Source organism: Sus scrofa, chromosome 6 (genome assembly GCF_054392235.1).
Source record: "Sus scrofa isolate SSC_HxYL_T2T_F1_AM1 chromosome 6, Sscrofa_HxYL_maternal_Yorkshire_Landrace_v2.0, whole genome shotgun sequence".
In the NCBI taxonomy this organism is placed as follows: domain Eukaryota; kingdom Metazoa; phylum Chordata; class Mammalia; order Artiodactyla; family Suidae; genus Sus; species Sus scrofa.
The window spans coordinates 68,274,748-68,294,787 of record NC_139388.1 but is presented as its reverse complement, the minus strand read 5'-3'; the positions used below and the strand labels follow the sequence as shown (position 1 = coordinate 68,294,787).

At 56.6% G+C, this 20,040-nt stretch overlaps 1 protein-coding gene across 1 annotated transcript; it reads left to right on the top strand.

Moving 5' to 3' along the window:
• The first annotated feature begins 10,471 nt into the window (after positions 1 to 10,471).
• On the top strand, positions 10,472 to 12,605 carry FNDC10 (fibronectin type III domain containing 10). Its single transcript, XM_021097459.2, has 2 exons — positions 10,472 to 12,000; positions 12,136 to 12,605. The coding sequence occupies exon 1, from the start codon at positions 10,626 to 10,628 to the stop codon at positions 11,292 to 11,294; it is 669 nt and encodes a 222-aa protein (XP_020953118.1). The 5' UTR covers positions 10,472 to 10,625; the 3' UTR covers positions 11,295 to 12,000; positions 12,136 to 12,605.
• Positions 12,606 to 20,040: the final 7,435 nt, after the last annotated feature.

Sequence of the window (20,040 nt, the reverse complement as noted above, 5' to 3'; positions counted from 1 at the left end):
TTTTAAAAAGACCAAGGAATAAAAAGACCAAGGAAGTTCCCACTGTGGCTCAGCAATAACGAGCCCGATTAGTACCCATAAGGATGTGGGTTTGATCCCCAGCCTCGCTCAGTGGGTTAAGGATCTGGTCTTGCCGTGAGCTGTGGTGTAGGTCACAGACACCGCTCAGATCTTGTGTTGCTGTGGCTGTGGCGTAGGCCGGCTACAGTTTCGATTCAACCCTAGGGAATTTCCATATGTCTCAGGTGTGGCCCTAAAACAAGCAAAATTAATTAATTAATTAAATTCAAAACAAAATGCAAAAAAACCCTGGTGTCAGCCGGAATATGGAGCAACTGGAGGTTTCATACCTCGCTGGTAGAAATAGAAAGTGTCAGAGCCATTGAGAAAAATGACCTGGCAGACGGCAACAGTGTCCACATGGTGTGTCCCCTAAACGCCACCGTACCCCAGCATTCACCTAAAATCACTGATGGCAGAGCCACACAAAACCTGCACACAGACGTTCAGAGCAGCTAGTCCATGGCTGCAGCTAACGAACGGTGACCAACCCCCCAGCATCCACTTGCAAGTTGCATTTGCAAGTTGGTGGAATGGGCTTGGCATGAAAGGCCCGGAACTGCAGCTCCGTGGAAGGATCTGGACACCATTACGCTGCGTGAAAGAAGCCAGAGAAGAGAATGGATGGTACCCTTCCATCTGCACGAAGTCCAAGAACAGGCAAGACTCTAGCGAGGAGGCCGCCGCAGGAGGGAGGGAGTGGGGACCGGCTTTGTGGAGAGAGGTGAGGTGTGGGGGTGACTATGCAGATATCCGCATTTGTCACAATTCATTCAGTTGAAATCTAAACGTTCCCACGTGGCTCAGTGGGTGAAAGATCAGCCTTTGCCACAGCTGTGGCACAGGTCCTGACTGCAGCGTGAATTCAATCCCTGGCCCGGGAACTCCCACACACCACGGGGTGAGGCCAAAAAAATTTTCTTAAATAAAAAAAGAGGATGCATTTTCCTTAAAAATTACACCTCGGAGTTCCCGTTGTGGCGCAGTGGTTAACGAATCCGACTAGGAATCATGAGGTTGTGGGTTTGGTCCCTGCCCTTGCTCAGTGGGTTAACGATCCGGCGTTGCCGTGAGCTGTGGTGTAGGTTGCAGACGCGGCTCGGATCCCGCGTTGCTGTGGCTCTGGCGTAGGCCGGTGGCTACAGCTCCGATTCAACCCCTGGCCTGGGAACCTCCATATGCCGCGGGAGCGGCCCAAAGAAATAGCAAAAAGACAAAACAAAAACAAAAACAAAAACAAAACCGCGCAAGTCCTGGGGGAACCGAAGGAGACCCTCTTCTTAACCTCAGGCCTGGGAAGCCTTCTGCAAACATGACCCCGTATCCAGAAGTGATGAATCAAGGGTGCTACATTTTTCCAGGTTCAAATGAAGCATTATCGTCTGGCGAGTCGTCACAAACAAGGCCGAAAGGCCAAAAACTGGGAGAGCTATTTGCCACTTACAGACAAAAGGCTGCGCGACACAAGCTGGTAAGAAGGAGACAGTATGGACCCAGGACCCAAAAGGCACAGAAAAAGAAAAGGTTCCAAAAGGGACAGTCCGCCGAATTTTCAGGGCAAGAACGCCGACACTTCCGCAGTTCACCGCGCAGCCAGCAGGTGGCGATGCCCGCCGAGTCCGCCGAGCCGCAGCCGCGCGCCCCCTGCCGGACACGCCCGCCGGCGCTCAGGGCGCAGCACCGCGGCTCCGGCAGGCGCCTCGTCCTGTCTCTCCGAAGGCGCACGAGGTGCCTTCCTGGGCGACGCTGCGGCGTTGCCGCTGGCCTCAGAAGAGGAAAGCGAGCCTGGTCTTTCGCCTCATGGTGCTGCCTCCCCGCCTCCACGTGCAACCCTCAGGCAAGAGGGGAGAGCATTTACTACGCTGCGACTGTGTACGCAGGGGACCTGCCGGCCACGGCGGGGCCTGGCCCGGGTCACCTAACACACGTATGTGTCATAAGCCAGGTGAGCCCCTCCAAAAAGTAAACCAACGATTAGGAAAGAAGAGTCCCATTTTCAGCAACGAGGTGGTTTTATCACTTGCAAGGCCTTGTAGGTGAAAGGATGGAAAATCTGTATAAAAGAGGGTCATTTAATTTAATTTATTTATTTGTGGGTTTTGGCTGCGCCCATGGGGTGTGGAAGTTCAGGGATCCTACCTGTACCGTGGAAGCAACACGGGGCCACTTTAGAGACGACGCTGGATTCTTAACCTACACCGTCACAAGGGAACTTCAGACAGCATTGTTTTACATGCAGGAGCTGAGAGAAAGGCCAGGGGGTAAACCGCAGCCCCAAAGGCAGTAAAACCGGGACTCTGCAGGGGAGGCGGTGTGAGTGAGGAGAGGGTGGGGTGGGCTGCAAGTCTGGGGGTGGGGGCTGAGGCTTCACATGAGGGTTCTGGGCTCTTTCCAAGTTTTCCCCGCCCAGAAGGGCCAGACCTTTTAAAGTAACTGCCCAGTTCCCCTGGAGGCACAGTGGAAACAAATCCGACTAGGAACTACGAGGTTGCGGGTTCGATCCCTGGCCTCACTCAGTGGGTTAAGGCTCTGGCGTTGCTGTGAGCTGTGGTGTAGGTCGCAGACGCGGCTCGGATCCCGAGTTGCTGTGGCTGTGGTGTAGGCCGGCGGCTACAGCTCCGATTCGACCCCTAGCCTGGGAACTTCCATATGTCTCAGGAGCAGCTCTAGAAAAAGGCAAAAAGACAAAATAATAAATAAATAAATGAAAAACAAAGTAACTGCGTGACAAGTGAGTGGATTCTGCCTGTTTAGCCTGGCGTGGTGTGCGGACTGCAGCTTTGCAGGGAAGGGAGCTGGCTGTAGAGCGTGAAGGGAACAGGCTGCCACCAAGCTGCCACCCAGGGTCTCCTGGGAGAGTAATGCCAATAACATGGCTTTTGAGAAAAAATAGAGCACATGGGTGTGAAAGGAGATCAGACTCTCAACTCCAAGTAAGGAAACCAACAAAATTATGAGATTTAGTGTAACTTTTTTTTTGGCTGCACCTGAGATATTTGGACGTTCATGGGCGAGACAGTGAACCCCCACCACAGCAGTGACAAGGCTGGATCCTTAGCCTGCTGCACGGCCGAAGAACTCCCTCGTGTAACTTTTTGCACAAAGGGAGGAGGAATTCCAGAGCTTTCTTCCAGTTTCACAAAGAAATTGCACAGCTTCCCTTGAGAAAAGAGAGATGTCTATTATTTCATTTTGTTTTTTATCTTTTAAAAAATTATTATGGCCACGCTGGTAGCATACGGATGTTTCCAGGCCAGGGATTGACTCCGAGCCACAGCTGTGGCAACACTGGATCCTTTAACCCACTACATGGGCCAGTACCGACCCCCATGCCTCTGCAGCAACCCCCGGCCACTGCAGTCAGAATCTTTTTTTTTCCTTTTGTTTTGTCTTTTTTGGGGCTGCACCCTTGGCATATGGAAGTTCGCAGCCTGGGGATCGAATCGGAGCTGCAGCTGCTGGCCACAGCCACAGCCACAGCCACAGCCACTTGGGATCTGAGCCTCATCTGCAACCTACAGCACAGCTCGTGGCAACGCCAGATCCTTAACCGACTGAGTGGGGCCAGGGATTGAACGTTCGTCCTCATGGATAAAAGTTGGGTTTGTTTCCGCTGACCCACGATGGGAACTCCTGCAGTCAGATTCGTAACCCACTTTACCACAGTGGGAACTCCCACTTTCCTGCCTTTTAAAAGAATGAAAGCAATCCCACCGCATTAACTGTCACCCGGTAGTGACCTAAGGGTGATGGAAACAATGGGAATAAATGTTTCAAACCCGGAGTTCCCGCTGTGGTGCGATGGGAGGACCTTGGGAGCGCTGGGACGCAGGTTCAATCCCCGGCCTGGGATAGCGGGTTAAGGATCTGGCATTGCTGCAGCTGTGGCTTAGGTCGCAGCTACAGCTTGGATCTGATCCCTGGCCCAGGAATTCCGTATGCTGCTGGGGGGCCAAAAGAAAAAAAAGTTTCCAAACTAAGTCTACTAACGGATGAATATACGAAGGTGTGGTACATATACGGTGGGGCGCCACTCAGCCATAAAAAGACAAATTCTGCCGTTTGCAACAACATGGATGGACCTAGAGATTATCAGCTTAGTGAATGAAATAAGTCAGAGACAAAGAAAAAGACAAGCACTGTATGTTATTACTTACATGTGGAATCTAAAAAATAAAAGAAAATACTGAACATAGGAGCTCCCGTTGCGGTTCAGCGGTTAATGAACCCAGCTAGCACCCGTGAGGATGCAGGTTCTAGCCCTGGACTGGCTCAGTGGGTTAAGGATCCGGCGTTGCCGTGAGCTGTGGTGTCGGTTGCAGACGTGGCTCGGATCCTGTGTTGCTGTGGCTGTGGTGTAGGCCACTGGCTATAGCTCCGATACGATTCAACCCCTAGCCTGGGAGCCTCCATGTGCCACCAGTGTGGCCCTAAAAAGACAAACAAAAAAAAGTGAACATAACCAGCAGAATCAGGAGTTCCAGTTCGGTGCAGCAGGGTTAGGATCTGAGGTCGTCAGCCAGCGCTCAGGTCACTGCTGTGTTTCGGGTTTGATCCCTGGCTGGAGAACTTCCGAGTGCTGCTAGTTCAGCCAAAAAAATAAACAGAGGCAGAATAAAGCAAAACCAGAATCAGAACAAACTCCTGGCTACCGGCGGGGGGGAGGGGAGAGGGAGGGAGGGGCACGATAGCAGGGGAGCGAGAGGAGCAAAGGACAAGGGGTGGGATAGATAAGCAACAGCGACAAAGGACAAAGACCTACTGTACAGCACGGGGAGTGAGAGCCATTATTAGGTGATTTGGGTTTTTGTTTTTGTTTTCTTTGCTTTTGAGGGCCGCACCCTCCGCAAATGGAAGTTCCCAGGCTAGGGGTTGATGCAGAGCTGCAGCTGCTGGCCTACACCACAGCCACAGCAACGTGGGATCTGAGCCACATCTGCAGCCTACACCACAGTGCACAGCAGTGCCAGATCCTTAAACTGCTGAGCGAGGCCAGGGATCCAACCCGAATCCTCATACGAGTTGGGTTTGTTTCCACTGAGCCACCATGGAAGCTCCTACTGGGTGATAACTTTAAATGGAGTCTGATCGATACACATATTGAATCGCGATGTTGTACATCTGAAGCTAACATATAATGTTGTGCAGCAATAAAATGAACAATATGAATAACTGTTTCAGCATCACATCGACAGCAAAGGACACCTATAAAAACAAACTGTTGCCTTCCCAACAATTTCTCACTGCTTTGATGATTTCTAGTTGGAGGTACTCTGGGACAGAATAATATCTCCTAGCATGACTCAACCCACGTGTTTCCCCCCTCCATTTCAGAATGCATCTCTTCCCTGTCACCTAATAGGCTTTTGTTTGTTTCATTTCTTTGTCTTTTGTCTTCTGAGGGCCACATCCGCGGCACATGGAGGTTCCCAGGCCAGGGGGTCGAATCGGAGCTGCACTTGCCAGCCTACGCCAGAGCCACAGCAACACCAGATGCGAGCCGCGTCTGTGACCTACACCACAGCTCACGGCAACGCCGGATCCTTATCCCACTGAGTGAAGCCAGGGATCGAACCAGCAACCTCATGGTTCCTAGTCTGCTTGTTTCTGCTGTGCCATGACGGGAACTCCTAATGCAGGGTTCTTATGCTCATCAAAACCAATGAGACTGCCCTCAGTCTGCCTTTGCTCTGAAAGCCACTCCTGAATCTGAAATCTATCTTGCAAGAGTCTGAAGCCGGGGCAGAGGGCCATGCCGTCAGCTTCTCGGCCTTGGCCATGTAGCACCCAGCAGACACCCAACAAGCCCACACTGACCGGCTGAGAGACGTCGGCGTGGTGTTGTCAGGACAAGACCCAGTCGGGTGCTGGATGTGTGGGGGGCAGGTGGTGGAGGAGGCCCCGGCACGGTTTCCTCCATCTCCTCACTGATGGCAGAGAAGAGGCGCCGACTTCTCAGAGTTTCTGAGGACGCAGCGGAGCAGAGCTCGGCTCCCTCTCCCCGTCCATCCGGCAGCTGGGACTCAGCGGGGATGGGGCCTGGAAGCTTCCAGAAAGACTGGCCTGCAGAGCCCAAACTTCTGGCAGATCAAGGAAGGCAGAGGAGAAACGTCCTAATGGGGGAGCGATGCGTCTTTCTCCACGGTAGGGTTGAGAAAGAACGAGATTACATTTGCCGTGGGAATGAAAACACTGGACGTTTCTACGCGAGCGTCTGAAAACATAAGCGAGATAGACAACTGCCTGCGCATCTGAGCAGGTCGAGGTCAGTTAAGTGGCCTGAGAGGAGGTGGGCAGGGCCAGCTGATCAGGGCCAGCAGAGTTGCCGCTGCCCGGGCCCCGCGCTGACCTGCCGGGCCGGCCCTTGTCAGCCTTCCCGAAGCCTCGGACCGCCGGCTCCACGAAGGTCTTTGCACAGAAGCAGAAACGGGCCAGACGGAACCAGAGGGACCGTGCACACGTCCCGTCTCGCTGGTCCTTGGAAAGCACCACGACGCATCTCACTCCTTTTGCTCCATTTAATGCATTTTTGGCAAAAGCTGCAGTGTGGCCACGCCTCCACTAGTCCACACTGGGAGGAGGGCAGGGAGCCCCCCTCCCCTGGGGGGATCCCGCGCCCTGTCCTGGGGGGACTCACCTGGACGTGAACTCTCCCTGCAGAGGGGTGGGCGCTAAGGGGCCACTGTGGGTGGCCAGCCACCTGGGGGCCCTGGGCAGGCCTGGGAACTCTTGGGCCACAGTCAGGGTGCCGAGGATGAAGGCTTCCGGGAACCCCCTTTTTAGGGTCAGTCTGTCTGACACCCCCAAGCAGGACAAGAAGCCAAGTCAGCCTGACATTTATCTTCCTTCTGCTTGGGGTTGTGATAGGACTTCTCCTGCATGGGGCCTAAGAAAACATCCAGTAAATGAGCATTCGCTGCGAACAGACCCCTGCTTCAGACACGGAGCTGCGTGCGTGGGAAGCATGGTAAAGCTGAATGGGGTCCTCTCCCCGCCTGGCCCCTGCTCCGAGCCAGCCCGGCCGGACCTCCCAAGTGGAGACCTGGAAGCCTTGTGCACCCAACAGGAGGCCTGGGAAACCACGTGTCACCGTGCTCTCGCTCACGGCCACGGGCCGTGGTCTCCAATGCACCTTGCTGGCCCCTCGCAGGGAGCGCAGCCTGGGGGCTCGATCTGTGGCCATGGTCCATAGCTGGAGGGAAGGGACGGGGGCCTTCTGTACCCCATCCAGGGTGTGGGCAGGCGGGGCTGGGGGAAGACGCTCTGCCCTTTGGAAAGCGGCTCTCAGGGGCCGGGGGTTCTAGAGAAGGGAGGGGTCAGGGAGAGGGGAAGGAGGTGAGGTTGGCGGTGTCCACAGGGCCCGAGGGCCACTCATTTGGTGGGACTCTGAGGTGCAATGGTCAGAAAACTGGTGTTCCAGCGTTTACACAAAGGAGCTTTCCTGGCCTCTGTGGTTTTGAAGTCTGGGGGATGTTCTTGCTTCAGGTGAGGCTGGATCCAGATGCAAATGGTCTGGAAGATTTCTTGCTTCTCTCAGAGGATGGCTTCACTCTCAGATAGCTCTTCTTGTGGGCTATCGTTGGTTTAGCAGCTCCAAGTCCACCCAGCTAGTGGAGGAATCACCCTTTCCCGTGAGCCTCAGCAAAGGCCCTGAGGCCAAGGGGACAGGTCTGGCTGGGCAGAGCAGGGTGAACCCCAGCAAAAGCCCCACGGCCTGAGAACAGAGAAGGAGCTCCAAGAGGCACGGAGGTGCCAGCCCTGGGAGCGACAACAACTGTGCCCTGATGGTTGCCACCTGCCCATGGTGCAGTGGGGGAGGGGTCCAATCTGGGTCTGGCTTCAGTCCACTTGCTCTCCCTCCTCTGGCTTTGGCTTCAGTCTGGCTGTGCCCAGCAGATGGGGGGCTGGGGGCTGCATAGCCCAGGCGCCTCCTCTGGTTCCCCTTGGGGATGCCCAGGAAGTGGCTCCAGCCAGAAGTAGGGTCTCTGTGCAGGGAGGGGCTGCCCTGAGGGTGGGCAGCGGCTTAGAGGCGGGCCGTCTGGTTTTTGCAGTCTTGCCCACGTGCTCTCCCAGTGCCCTGCTCAGCTACCTGGGGAAGGTGGGCTCTGACCTCAACTTCCTCCCACTGCCCTTAATAGGGCAGGCGTCTATGGCCCCAGGTGCTCCTGCAAAACCCATTGGCCCTCCCACTTCCGGGCAGGTAGCTGTTGAGGTGGGGAGGGGAGGGGGAGGCTCTGGCTGGGGAATGCAGGATCAGAGGTGGGCTGTCTCTGAGGGGCCTCAGGAGGGGGTGCAGAATCCATCCACTTTCTGAATAGACTGGCTGGGGGCAAAGGATTCCAGCCCCTCTGCAGAGCTAAGGCCTGTGACTGGGCCTTCGTGGGACTAGAGACCACAACGCTGATGGCCCCCGGCAGGGCAGCTGCCCAGAAGGCTCGGGGGGGGGGGGGTGATGCGGGGTGAAGGGTGAGGGGGTCCCTCATGGTCTCTGGGGACTGTTCATTTGCTCCTCAGCTGGGAAGCAGACTCTCTTACGTCTGCCCTCCCCAACCCTACTGCAGCTCCGGGCAGCCCTGCACAGCTCCCTGCCATCTGCCTTTTGCGGAGAGACACCCTGGACAGAGTAAGTGCCAGGTGGGGGCACAACAGGGCCTGTAGCCTGGCAGCTGCCTTTCTGCCTGGCCAAGAGCTGCCCGACTGGAGAAAGCTCAGCACTAGTGAGCCTGTAGCCCCAAAGCAGGCTCAGGACACAGGCAGCAGACTCCCAAGGGAGATCTCAGACTGGCCCTTCCTGGATCCCCCACTCCCCACCCACTAGCAGCTACGAAAAGCTCCAAACAGTCCTGCCTCTGCCTGACTCCCCCCTGGAGGGGGCAGGGTGTGGGGAGGCATTGCTCAGCTGCTCTCTGGCCCAGAGGACCTGGCAGTGGAGATCTGGACACCCCCTGCCCGGGGCGTCTCTCCCTACTCCTCAGGCAGAGCAGCTGCAGTGGCTTCAGCTTCTACTGGAAACCAGTGTGAGCAAGCTGGTCGAGGCCCCAGGGAGCTCAGAGGGAGGACACCGGGGTCCCTCTATCACTGTCTGTCCCTCTCTGCCTCCCGGGGGGAACTCCTGAGTCCCCCACCACGCTAGGCAGGAGCTTGAGCCCAGGGCCCTCCTGGCCTGAGGAGCAGGTGAGCCTGGGCCAGGAGCGCAGAGGCCTGGGAGACCGTGCTGTGGAGGGTGGTCTCCAGGAGCTGGAGAGCCTGAGGTTGAGATGCAGGGTTTCCCAGGCCACATGTGCAGGGGAGGGGGCCGCTGACCCTTGGCAGAGGTCTTGAAATCTGGTGCTAACCCAGAGCTTGGGGGGGTCACCGGGAATCAGTGAGGCGGGGTGGGGAAGTGGGTGCCCCATGGGTGGGCGTATGGGAACCATGGGCTCAGGGAGCCCCTGCAGCCTTCCTGGCCCCTCCTCTCGGCCCAGATGAGACAAGCACCTGGAAAGGGCTGCCCGAGACTTGAGACTTGGGTCCACACAACAGCTGCCCACAAGCCCTGCCCCACTCCCGGCCCAGGGTGCCATGGCCTTTCAGCGCAAGGAGGTATGCTCCCTGCTGTGAAGCGAGCCAGCTTCATTGCTGGTCAGGTCAGGCAGGTGTCCCCCGGCCCTGGAAAGGTGTTCTGAGTGCTGGACCGGTGGGCAGGAGGGCCACGGTCTCGGCCTGCCCTGAAGCCAAGAGTGGGGGAGGGGGTTATGCCCACCCACTTCACGGGTGGGTTTGTGGGGGGCTGTGCCCTTCGTCCAGCCCGGGCGCTTCCCTGGCGACCCCAACGGCTACCCTAGGGCTCCCTCCGCGGGGAGGATTAGTCAGAGTAGAGAGTGGTCTACCAGCAGCTACCTCTTTTCTGCGGAGTGAATTAAGTTTCCAGCCAAGGATGCCGCACCTCCCTGGCGCAGCTCCCAGGTCGGCGCTGTCCGCCTGGAAAGAAGCAGAAGTCCTACGGAAGAAGGCCTTTCCATCCTCACCTCCTCCAGCTCAGGGCAGATGGGACTCTTTCCTGGCCGGTCCCTCTCACGGGTCTGGGATGGGGCAGCCGGCGTAGAGCGGCTGCTCGCCCCTATCCGAAAGCACGGCGTCCCCGCCTGGCACGGCCAAGGAGAGGTGCGGGGCTGCCCTGGGGACCACGACTCAAGAGCGCAGCCCGCCTCGGCCCACGGGAAAGCCCAGCCGGGGCAGGGCAGGGGCAGGACTGCGAAGGGCGCTCAAAGGGGGAGGCGCCGAGGGACCCAGCGGCCCCCGTGCGGGGGCGGCGCCCTCGCCTCGGAGATGCGCCGTCAGGGGGCCGCGGCCCGGCGAGGGTTAAGGGGGGCGGGGCGTGGGGCGGCCCCGCCTCCGCGCCGGGTCCGAGCGCGCACGGGGCGCGGGGGCGGGTCGGAGCGGGCGGCGGCGGAGGGCGCGGCGCGCCGGGAAAGTGCGGGGAGCGGCGGTGCGGCCCGCGTGACCCACCGCCCGCGCCCGCGAGCCCGCGCCCCGCCGCCGCCGCCGCCGCCGCCGCCGCCGCCGCCGCCCGGCCCAGCCGCAGGATGCGCGCCCCGCCGCTGCTGCTGTTGCTGGCCGCCTGCGCGCCGCCGCCCTGCGCTGCGGCCGCCCCGACGCCGCCGGGCTGGGAGCCGGCGGCCGACGCGCCCTGGTGCCCTTACAAGGTGCTGCCCGAGGGCCCCGAGGCGGGCGGCGGGCGTCTGTGCTTCCGCAGCCCCGCGCGGGGCTTCCGCTGCCAGGCGCCCGGCTGTGCGGCGCACGCCTCGGCCGGCCGCTCGCTGCGCGCCAGCGTCCTGCGCAACCGCAGCGTCCTGCTGCAGTGGCGCCTGGCGCCGGCCGAGGCGCGCCGCGTGCGCGCTTTCGCGCTCAACTGCTCGTGGCGCGGCGCCTACACGCGCTTCCCGTGCGAGCGCGTGCTGCTCGGCGCCTCCTGCCGCGACTACCTGCTGCCCGACGTGCACGACGGCGTGCGCTACCGCCTGTGCCTGCAGCCGCTGCCGCTGCGCGCCGAAGCCGCCGCCGCCCCGGAGCCCGCCGAGTGCGTGGAGTTCGCCGCCGAGCCGGCCGGCATGCGGGAGATCGTGGTGGCCATGACGGCGGTGGGCGGCTCCATCTGCGTCATGCTCGTGGTCATCTGCCTGCTGGTGGCCTACATCACCGAGAACCTCATGCACCCAGCCTTCGCGCGCCCGGGCCTGCGCAGGCAGCCCTGAAGCGCGAGGCGCCCGACCGCTCGCCCGGGCTCCAGCCGCCCGACTAGTGCGCGGGAGGCCCCTGGCCCTTGGCCCGCTCTCCCCTCCTCGCTCCTGCTCCCTCCTTAGGATCTCCATGCTGGGTCTGCTGGAGTTGGATGGGGCACCGGCCGGCCCTCGCCGGGGCCTCGGAGTCATCGCACGACCTTACCGGCAGAGCATCCTCCTCCCAGGCTCCACCTGGGGGCCGGCCCTGGGGCCTGAGCAGGGTTCTCTCCGCTCTCCGGAGGCCTTTGGGGGAGCCATCAGAACCTGGAGCCCCTTCCAGCAAGAGCCATTGACATCCCGGGCCGTCCCTCTGCACCTGCAGCCTGTGCCGAGTTGGAAGAGTCAGGCCTGTCGTCACGGCTTGGTCACCGTGTGCTTTGCCGAGGGTGTCCTTTGGAGACTGTCCTCTCTCTGCCCCGCCCCCCCCCCCCGACCCCCGACGGCGGGCTTAGGTAGCTTCGTGCCTTAGTATCCCGGGCCCACTGCACGAGCCAGCTTTCCATCCAGCGCTGTCCGAGGGGCCGTGGCCCTGATACTGGCGGCGTGTGCAGGCTTCTGGCGGAGCACCCTGGGCCCCTCTCTCCATGCTTTGCGGGAGCGTCTGGTTTGGGTGTCTGACGAGCTGGGAGCCATCATTCAGCTCAGGAGGCGGCCCAGCATCCAGCTGCTGTGTCCAGGGGTGAGTGCTCCCTGACCTTGGGGGAGCTGAGCGGTTCACCAGGACCAGGCTCCCTCCACTTCCTTTTGTGTGTCTGGGGAGGACTTCCCTCGGTGACTCAGGGCACCTGGTCTGAAAAATCAGTGTTGTATCCAGGGGGTGAAGGATAGAGGTGGCCCCCTGCCCAGCTGGACCTTCCACCGGGGCCTGGATCCCAAGCCTCAACCACAGCACGACGGGCAGCGCCACCCCACTCCTCCTCAAGCTGGTGGCCAGGAGCCCAGCATCTGCCCCTCTGCCTACTCTCCGTGGCCTGAAAGTGGCCCTTGCCCCTCTCCAGGCAGACCTTCCTACGTCAGCCTCCTGGTGATGCTGGGCCTCGGGGGAGGGGTGCAGGCCCGGCTCTCTGCGAACCCCTGACTGTGATGGTCCTGGACCTGACACTCCTGGAGTCGCTGTGGCTAACTCCTCCCCACCCCCACTCCAGCAGCGACCAGCAACCTGGCTGGTTGCCCCCGCAGCACCCGCTCCCTACCTCTGTCTTTGCTCTGCCTGCCCCTGGCGTGGTACTGGTCAGGGGTGAGCCTGGCACCAGTGTCTAAATGTCCATTGTTCTTAGACCAAAACCACTGTCTTGTGTACTTATTTGGGAGGGGGAGGGAAGGGAAAGGGGAAGCGTTGAACCCCTTTTTCCCAGGTTCTCAAGCGTCAGCCTGGTGGCTGGCCCTGGGCCCTTTGCTCTGCCACGTGGGATCAGCCCTAGGCCGGGAGCTCAGATGGCTTGCCCTTGCGGCTTGTGGCAGTGATGGGCGGGCGGGCTGTCTCACTGCTGGCCCGTCCACATCCACCCTCAGTTTTGGGGGAAACGTCTTCTCCTGGGTTTGCTCTGTGGGGTGGGGGTGGGGCAGCAGCTGCTGCATTTAGAAATAGCCCAGTCTCAGGGGTGACCCACTTGAGCTGTGACAAGCTGCAATTAGGCGGCTCTAGAAGGGTCCCCTCCCTGGCCAGGGCCTCCCCTTGCAAGGCTAGAGCTGGGGGGTGGTGGCACAGCCCCCCTACCCTCCCTTGCCTCCTCCTCGGAGGCTGACCTTGAGATCCTGGAGCTGGTTGTGACCCTGAGGAGCAAACAGCTGGGGGCGGGCCAGGCTGGGAGGAGTGACTCATCCCCCCCCACCCCAGGGCACGGGGGTGCTGTGAAGTGTCTAGACAGTTGAGGCGTGAGTGAGAGGGGTTCCGCCTCCCGCAGTCTCCAGCCCGGCCCCTGGGCCCACTAACTCGCTCACAGGCCCAGGCCACCTGTGATGGGTGCCAGGGTGGAACTGGCTGCCCGGGTCTGAGGACCCGGGGAGCGTCCTCCAGCTCCTGGTGCGGTTGGGTTCAGAGCTGGAGCTACCAGCCCTGGACCCCTCACTCCCACCTCTGCCCAATTTGATTTGAGGCCTATAGCTGGTTCTCCACACTGTCAGCCCTGCCCTGCAGCTCCCGCTCCACAGAAGCTTGTCTCGGGCTTTGTTCAGGGGCTTCTTGGAGGCCCGGGGTCCTGGGAGGTGGTGGGGCGCCCAGGAAGAGCACTTTCTGAATGTGCTGTCATCCCCACAAACTGCTCCTGCCCCAGGTGGCCCCCATCCTCCCAGGGATGCAGGGGACACTCAGGGCCCCGGAGGACAACCCCCCACCCCCCGCTCTTAGATTCTCTGATCTGTGGCTGGTTCCCGGACCGTGGTCTCCAGGTGCCTCAGTCCTCATCTGTGGACTGGAAATGGCCATAAGCCTGACTCCCAGGCGTGTTTCGAGGCTCCCAGGGGACTGCCAGGCAGAGAGCAGTGAGTGGTGGGTCTTCCTCATTCCTGGCCCTGCTGCGATTTGCCGTGCATCCATCCAAGACTCCCAGTGCCCCCATCCCTGGCCTGAACCTGCTCTGAATCCCGTGGGCCTTGAAATCCCGCCACCAAACCCACTCCCTGCTTGCCCCCAAGCCGTGGTCCACTGTCAGCTGGAGGGCTCCCCCACACTCATTCTGTGATCTTGGAGTCCAGTGCTGGCAGGGGTGGGGGGTTCTGCGGCCCCCGCAGTGATGCTGGGATGCAGGATGGGGGCCCCCAGGCAGCTGCTGCGCCTCCAGAGCAGCCGGCCTCAGGCCTGGGGGGGGGGGGTGTTGGGGTGGGGACCCGCAGTCAGAACTGCTTCTTCCTAGGGGTAGACTTTGGGGCTGGCGTTTCCCGGGTGATCTCAGGACAGGCGTCCAGGCCCGTCTTTAAGGGCAGTGGGGGGAGGGGGCTGCTGGAGACCCGGCCCAGGGGATGAGCAGTGTGGCCACATCAGCCTGCGTCTAGAGAGTCCTGGGTCCCTCCCACCCAGCGCCTGCTCCAGCCTTGCCACGTCTGTTGTGGGAACCGAGAAAAGGGCCTCAGCGAGTGCGGGCTGCTGGCTGAGGGGCGGCAGCCCCCTTCTGGGTTGGGGGGTCGGGCTGCCCTTTCCGAAGGCAGGCATATAAGGGCCACACTCAGCTCCTCTTTCTTTCCTTTTTTCGCCTTTTAGGGCCACACCCAAGACATATGGAAGTTCCCAGACTAGGGGTAGTCGAAGCTCCACTGCACCTGCCAGCCTACACCACAACCACAGCAATGAAGATCTGAGCTGCATCTTTGAACTACACCACAGCTCACAGCAATGCTGGATCCCTGACCCACTGAACAAGGCCAGGGATCGAACCTGAGTCCTCATGGATACTAGTCGGATTTGTTTTCATTGCACCACGATGGGAACTCCCCCCTTTCTTTCAAAGTCCCAGCTTTCCCCTCCGTCAGAAATCTGCCGTTTCATTTCTAAGTTGTATCAACTTTCTTTTCTTTCTTTTTAGGGCCGTACCCGTGGCACATGGAGGTTCCCAGGCTAAGGGTCTAATCAGAGCTGTAGCGCTGGCCTACGCCACAGCTCGTGGAAACACCGGATCCTTAACCCACTGATTGAGGCCAGGGATCAAACCCACAACCTCATGGTTCCTTGTTGGATTCGTTAACAACTGAGCCATGATGGGAACTCCAGATTTTCCCGTTTCTGATGCAGGGCATTCTTCTAATAACTTTTTTTTTTTAAATCATTTTCCAAACTCTGTTTAGCTTATGATGAGGCATTCAGGTAAGAGATGTACCTGCCTGTTTCCTGGGCATGTCTCTACCTGGCGGATGTCAGCATCCATCTTATTTTCTTTCCGTTTTTTCTGGCCTTGCCTGTGGCACATGAAAGTTCCCGGGCCCGGAGATTGAACCCACAGCACAGCAATGACAACACCAGCTCCTAACCTGCTGCCCACAAGGGGCTCCCCATATGCTCTTTTTTTCTTACAGTCTGTGTGGGTGGGATTCAATCGCTGCTCTGTTCTCTTGGTCACATATAATGGAGCCAAGCTTCCCTTGCCCTTCGGCGGGGAGCAGGTAGGCTGGGACACTGTCCCCAACTTGCCAGCTCTGCTGTTAACCTAACCACAGTGTTAATTACGTGGCTCACGTGTCTGGATCTGCCTTCCTTCCCTCCCAACTCCTGAATCTGGACTCTTGTCTTCTCCCCCCCCCCCCCGCCCCGCCCCCGTGTCCAGGCCAGGGATCGAACCTGCACCACAGCGGTAACCTGAGCCACAGCAGTGACAATGCCAGACCCTTAACTGGATGAGCCACCAGGGAGCGCCTGGACTTTCTTTTTCCTTTGCACTGGGGTCTCTTGTCCTGCTCATTTTTTTTTTTTTTTTAAACGTATGAAGTTTTATTCTGTGATTTCAGAGCAGAGTCCTTGTAAAGCATTTTTAAAAATCCAGAAACCATAAAAGAAATGAATTATGATTCACTGACCACAAGTTGATCTTTTTTTTTTGTCTTTTGTCTTCTAGAGCCACACCTGCGGCACATGGAGGTTCCCCGGCTAGGGGTCTAATCAGAGCTATGGCCGCCAGCCCACGCCAGAGCCACAGAAATGCCAGATCCAAGCCGCATCTGCAACCTACACCACAGCTCACGGCAATGCCGGATCCTGCTTAAAGACATGGGTTGTATTCCTGGCCTCACTCAGTGGGTTAAGGATCCGCATTGCCATGGGCTGTGGTGTAGGTCTCAGACATGGCTTGGATCTTGGCTTGCTGTGGCTGTGGTGTAGGCCAGGAGCTATAGCTCCGATTTGATTCCTAGCCTGGGAACCTCCATATGCCATGATCGCAGCCCTAAAAAGATGAAAAAAGAAAAAACACAAAAAATAAAAACTGACTGTGTGAGATTTCTAGTTACTGCTTAACAAGGACTAGAATTATCCTTTCATCTGAAACAATTCAAAAAATTATAGCTGTTACATGAAACAACAGTTCGAAATATATCAGGCGCAATGCGATGGAAGCCAGGACCGCTGAGAGAAAGGAAGTGAACTGAGTTCTGTGACTTTTCCAGCTTGTTGTCTGGAGAGGTTTCAGGATGCAGATGGAGGGTCAGGGAGAGCTCAGGACTCTCCTGAGTTGAGGGTCTGGGACCAAGACAGCTGCAGTTTGCACGGAAGACCACTGACGCAGAGACAGAAAGAAGTGCAGCTTAGGACGGAGCAGCGAGTGTGTGAGGCCATCACCAGGCCAAGAAAAGACCAGGCAAAAAGGATTAGAGGCACCACTAATCCTGAGTTCAAGCCTGGCCAGGAGCAGTGTCTCTAGCCAGAGCGCACACTCACCCTCTGGGACGCGATGACACACGTATCAGTTGCTGGAGGTTGTCCCGCAGCTCACTGGTGCTTTTCACTTTGTTTCGCTTTTACTTTTTTGTCTGCTTTTTCGGCTGCACCCACAGCATAAGGAAGTTCCTGGGCCAGGGGTGGAATCCGAGCTGTTGCTGCAATCTATGCCACAGCTGTGGCAACACTGGATCCTTAGCCCACAGTGCTGTGCTGGGGATTGAACCAGAAACGCCACAGACACAAGCCAGATCATGAACTCACTGCACCACAGCAGGAACTCTGGAGACATGGCCACGTGTAATCATTGTCTTATTTATTTTGTCTTTTGCCTTGTCTACGGCCACTCCTGCGGCATACGGAGATTCCCAGGCTAGGGGTCTAATCGGAGCTGCAAGCCACTGGCCTACGCCAGAGCCACAGCAACGCAGGATCCGAGCCGAGTCTGCAACCTACACCACAGCTCACGGCAACGCCGGATCCTTAACCCACTGAGCAAGGGCAGGGATCAAACCCGAAACCTCATGGTTCCTAGTCGGATTCATTAGCCTCTGAACCATGACAGGAAGTCCCCATTGTCTTATTATAAATGACTTAAGAATAAACTGAAGTTGGAGATAACAAATATTTCATGAAAATTAGCTAAAGGCTGAAATAAAGTACCTGTTTCATAGCTAATGTCTAATAGCTCCTATTTGATAGGACAGTTTTGAGAAATATTTCTTTTTTTCTAGGCTTATTTAAATATTTTATCATAGTCAGATACATAAGTTTCTCTTATTTTAGAATATCTTCATGGAGTTCCCATCTTGGCTCAGCGGAAATGAATCTGACTCGTATCCATGAGGATACAGGTTTGATTCCTGGCCTTGCTTAATGGATTAAGGATCCAGTGTTGCCATGAGCTGTGGTGTAGGTCGTAGACTCGGCTTGGATCCTGCATTGCTGTGGCTGTGGTGTAGGCCAGCAGCTACAGCTCTGATTCGACCCCTAGCCTGGGAACCTCCGTATGCCACAGGTGCAGCCCTAAAAAGACAAACAAAAATATTTTTTAAAATTCTTCAGGAGAAACATTTCAAATTTAAAGGCCACATCTGACTAAAACAATTAGAGTTACCGACTTGCCATGACGGGAACTTCTACCTCTGAATACTTAATGACGCTTTTTACAAATCAGACAAGTTGTTTTTCTCGATGCAAATAAGTGAGGTTTTCTCAATGCTGACATGTGAGCTCTACTTAAATCGTCCTCCACACCGGGCGTTCGGTGGTCCAGGAGCAGGTCGTGTATAGAACGTCTGTGCGGCAACTAAAGCAGTTTCTGTGGTGGCCTTTTCACACTTGCCCAAATTCAGACACTTCTCTTCCATTTTTCATTTTCCTTGCCCACTTATCTTGCCCCACCCCCACCGCCCAGCACCCTGCTTATTTCTTGAGTCCCCCATGGCATTCACTAAATGTTACCTAGGACCGATGAATTACCAATCTTTTCAGATCCTTCCCAGGATACCACGGTTAAGACCCATTTTTAATTTTCTTTTTTCAGGGTCGCACTGTGGCATATGGAACCTCCCAGGCCAGGGTTTGAATCGGAACTACAGCTGCCGGCAATGCCAGATCCTTAACCTACCAGTTGGGGCCTGGGATGAAACTGGAAACCTCAGGGATACTAGTCAGGTTTGTACTGCTGAGCCACACCAGGAACGTCAAAATGCTATTTTTTAATACCTTTTTACTCGTTTCTGCCCCTAAAAGTTGGTGGGTCTATGGTCTATGGGTTTTATTCTGCAAATCACTGATACTCATGTAAACCAATAATTATATTTTTATTATGTTATCAAGTACACATCATGTGAAAGAAAGATCAACTGTTTAATTATGTTCTCAGATCTGTTACCGCATCTCTGTGTGTGATGCAATGGGACGCTTGCCTGTTTTTTTTTGTTTTTTTTTTTTTTTTTTTTGTCTTTTGTCTTTTTAGGGCTGCACCCTCGGCATATGGTTCCCAGGCTAGGGGTCTAATCGGAACTGTTGCTGCTGGCCTACGCCACAGCCACAGCAACACCAGATCTGAGCGGCGTCTGTGACCTACATCACAGCTCAGGGCAACGCCAGATCCTCAACCCACTGAGCGAGGCCAGCGATTGAACCTGCAACCTCGTGGTTCCTAGTCGGATTCATTTCCGCTGCGCCACAACAGGAACTCCCCATACTTACGTGTTTTAAAAAAGCCAAGAGCAAATGTGTGTTTTTGTTAGTGGTGGTGGTGAGCATGTCTACAGATTTGGCAGTAATGCATAAATTTGTCAAACAGCCCTTCCAAAATTATACTTGTGAAATACACACACACACACACACACACACACAAATTGATCTTAAAAAATTTAAAACTAAAAAGACTAATCACATCAAGTGCCATCAAGGATGTAGAGAAAGTGGGACACTGCACACGGGAATGTGAGACAGTACATTTGCTTTGAAAACAATTTGGCAGTTTCTTAGAAAGTTAAAAGTACACCTAAACATATGCTCTAATCACCCTACTCCTGGGCATTAAGCCAAGTGGGTCCTTAACCCACTTAGGAACTCCTGAGACGTTTCTCAATGCACTGGACATAAGGCAACAAAACCATCTCGCCTGGGAATGGGGCCTGAGCCCTTCTGAGCTCAGAGTCTGTGCATGCAGTGGGGCAGAGCAGCACAGAGCGCCAGAGAGAAGGTCCCTAGCCAGGACAGAAAGGCCAGTGCGGGCAGAGGAGGACATGGGTGAGCTTTCTTGAAGTGGGCGGCATCTATCTGATCTCAGTACTTGGACTGAGTTGAGGTCTGGGGGGCACACACAGAGGTAAGGCACCGACAAGCAATTTTCAGTTGGCGGACGTTAAGTTCTACACAGGAGGTAGGGAGAGGTGAGGTAGGACAGCTACTATATTGGTATTGGAATGGTCAGTACTGATCAGTACTGGTGTGGTGAGGCCATAATGTCTTTGAATTCAGGTTATGCCTTCTGAGCACACTGGGGAGGCCATGGAGGCGTCTTGTTTTCCAAATGTAAACACCTCTATTGTTTGTTGTTGTTGTTAGAGAAAATACACGTCCATCATAACATACAAAGTCAAGGAATTCAAAAAGGTATAAAGAGCATTCTTTATAAGTATAAAGCACCCTTAACCCTAGGCCATTAGGGTTGCGGTCCCACTGCCACATTCCAGGGTAGGTCCCTCTGGACGTTGCGTTCTGTGTGTGTTTAAATACAGAGAGTGGGAGGGGAGGACGCCCTCATTGGTCCTCACTCATCCCTCACACCCCCAAGTCCTTCCAAGTAAACACTTCCTTGCTATAATCCTGCACCGGCCTCCC

Excerpts from the sequence above, each read along its gene's own strand:
- FNDC10 (XM_021097459.2), top strand. The coding sequence starts at position 10,626 with ATGCGCGCCCCGCCGCTGCTGCTGTTGCTGGCCGCCTGCGCGCCGCCG.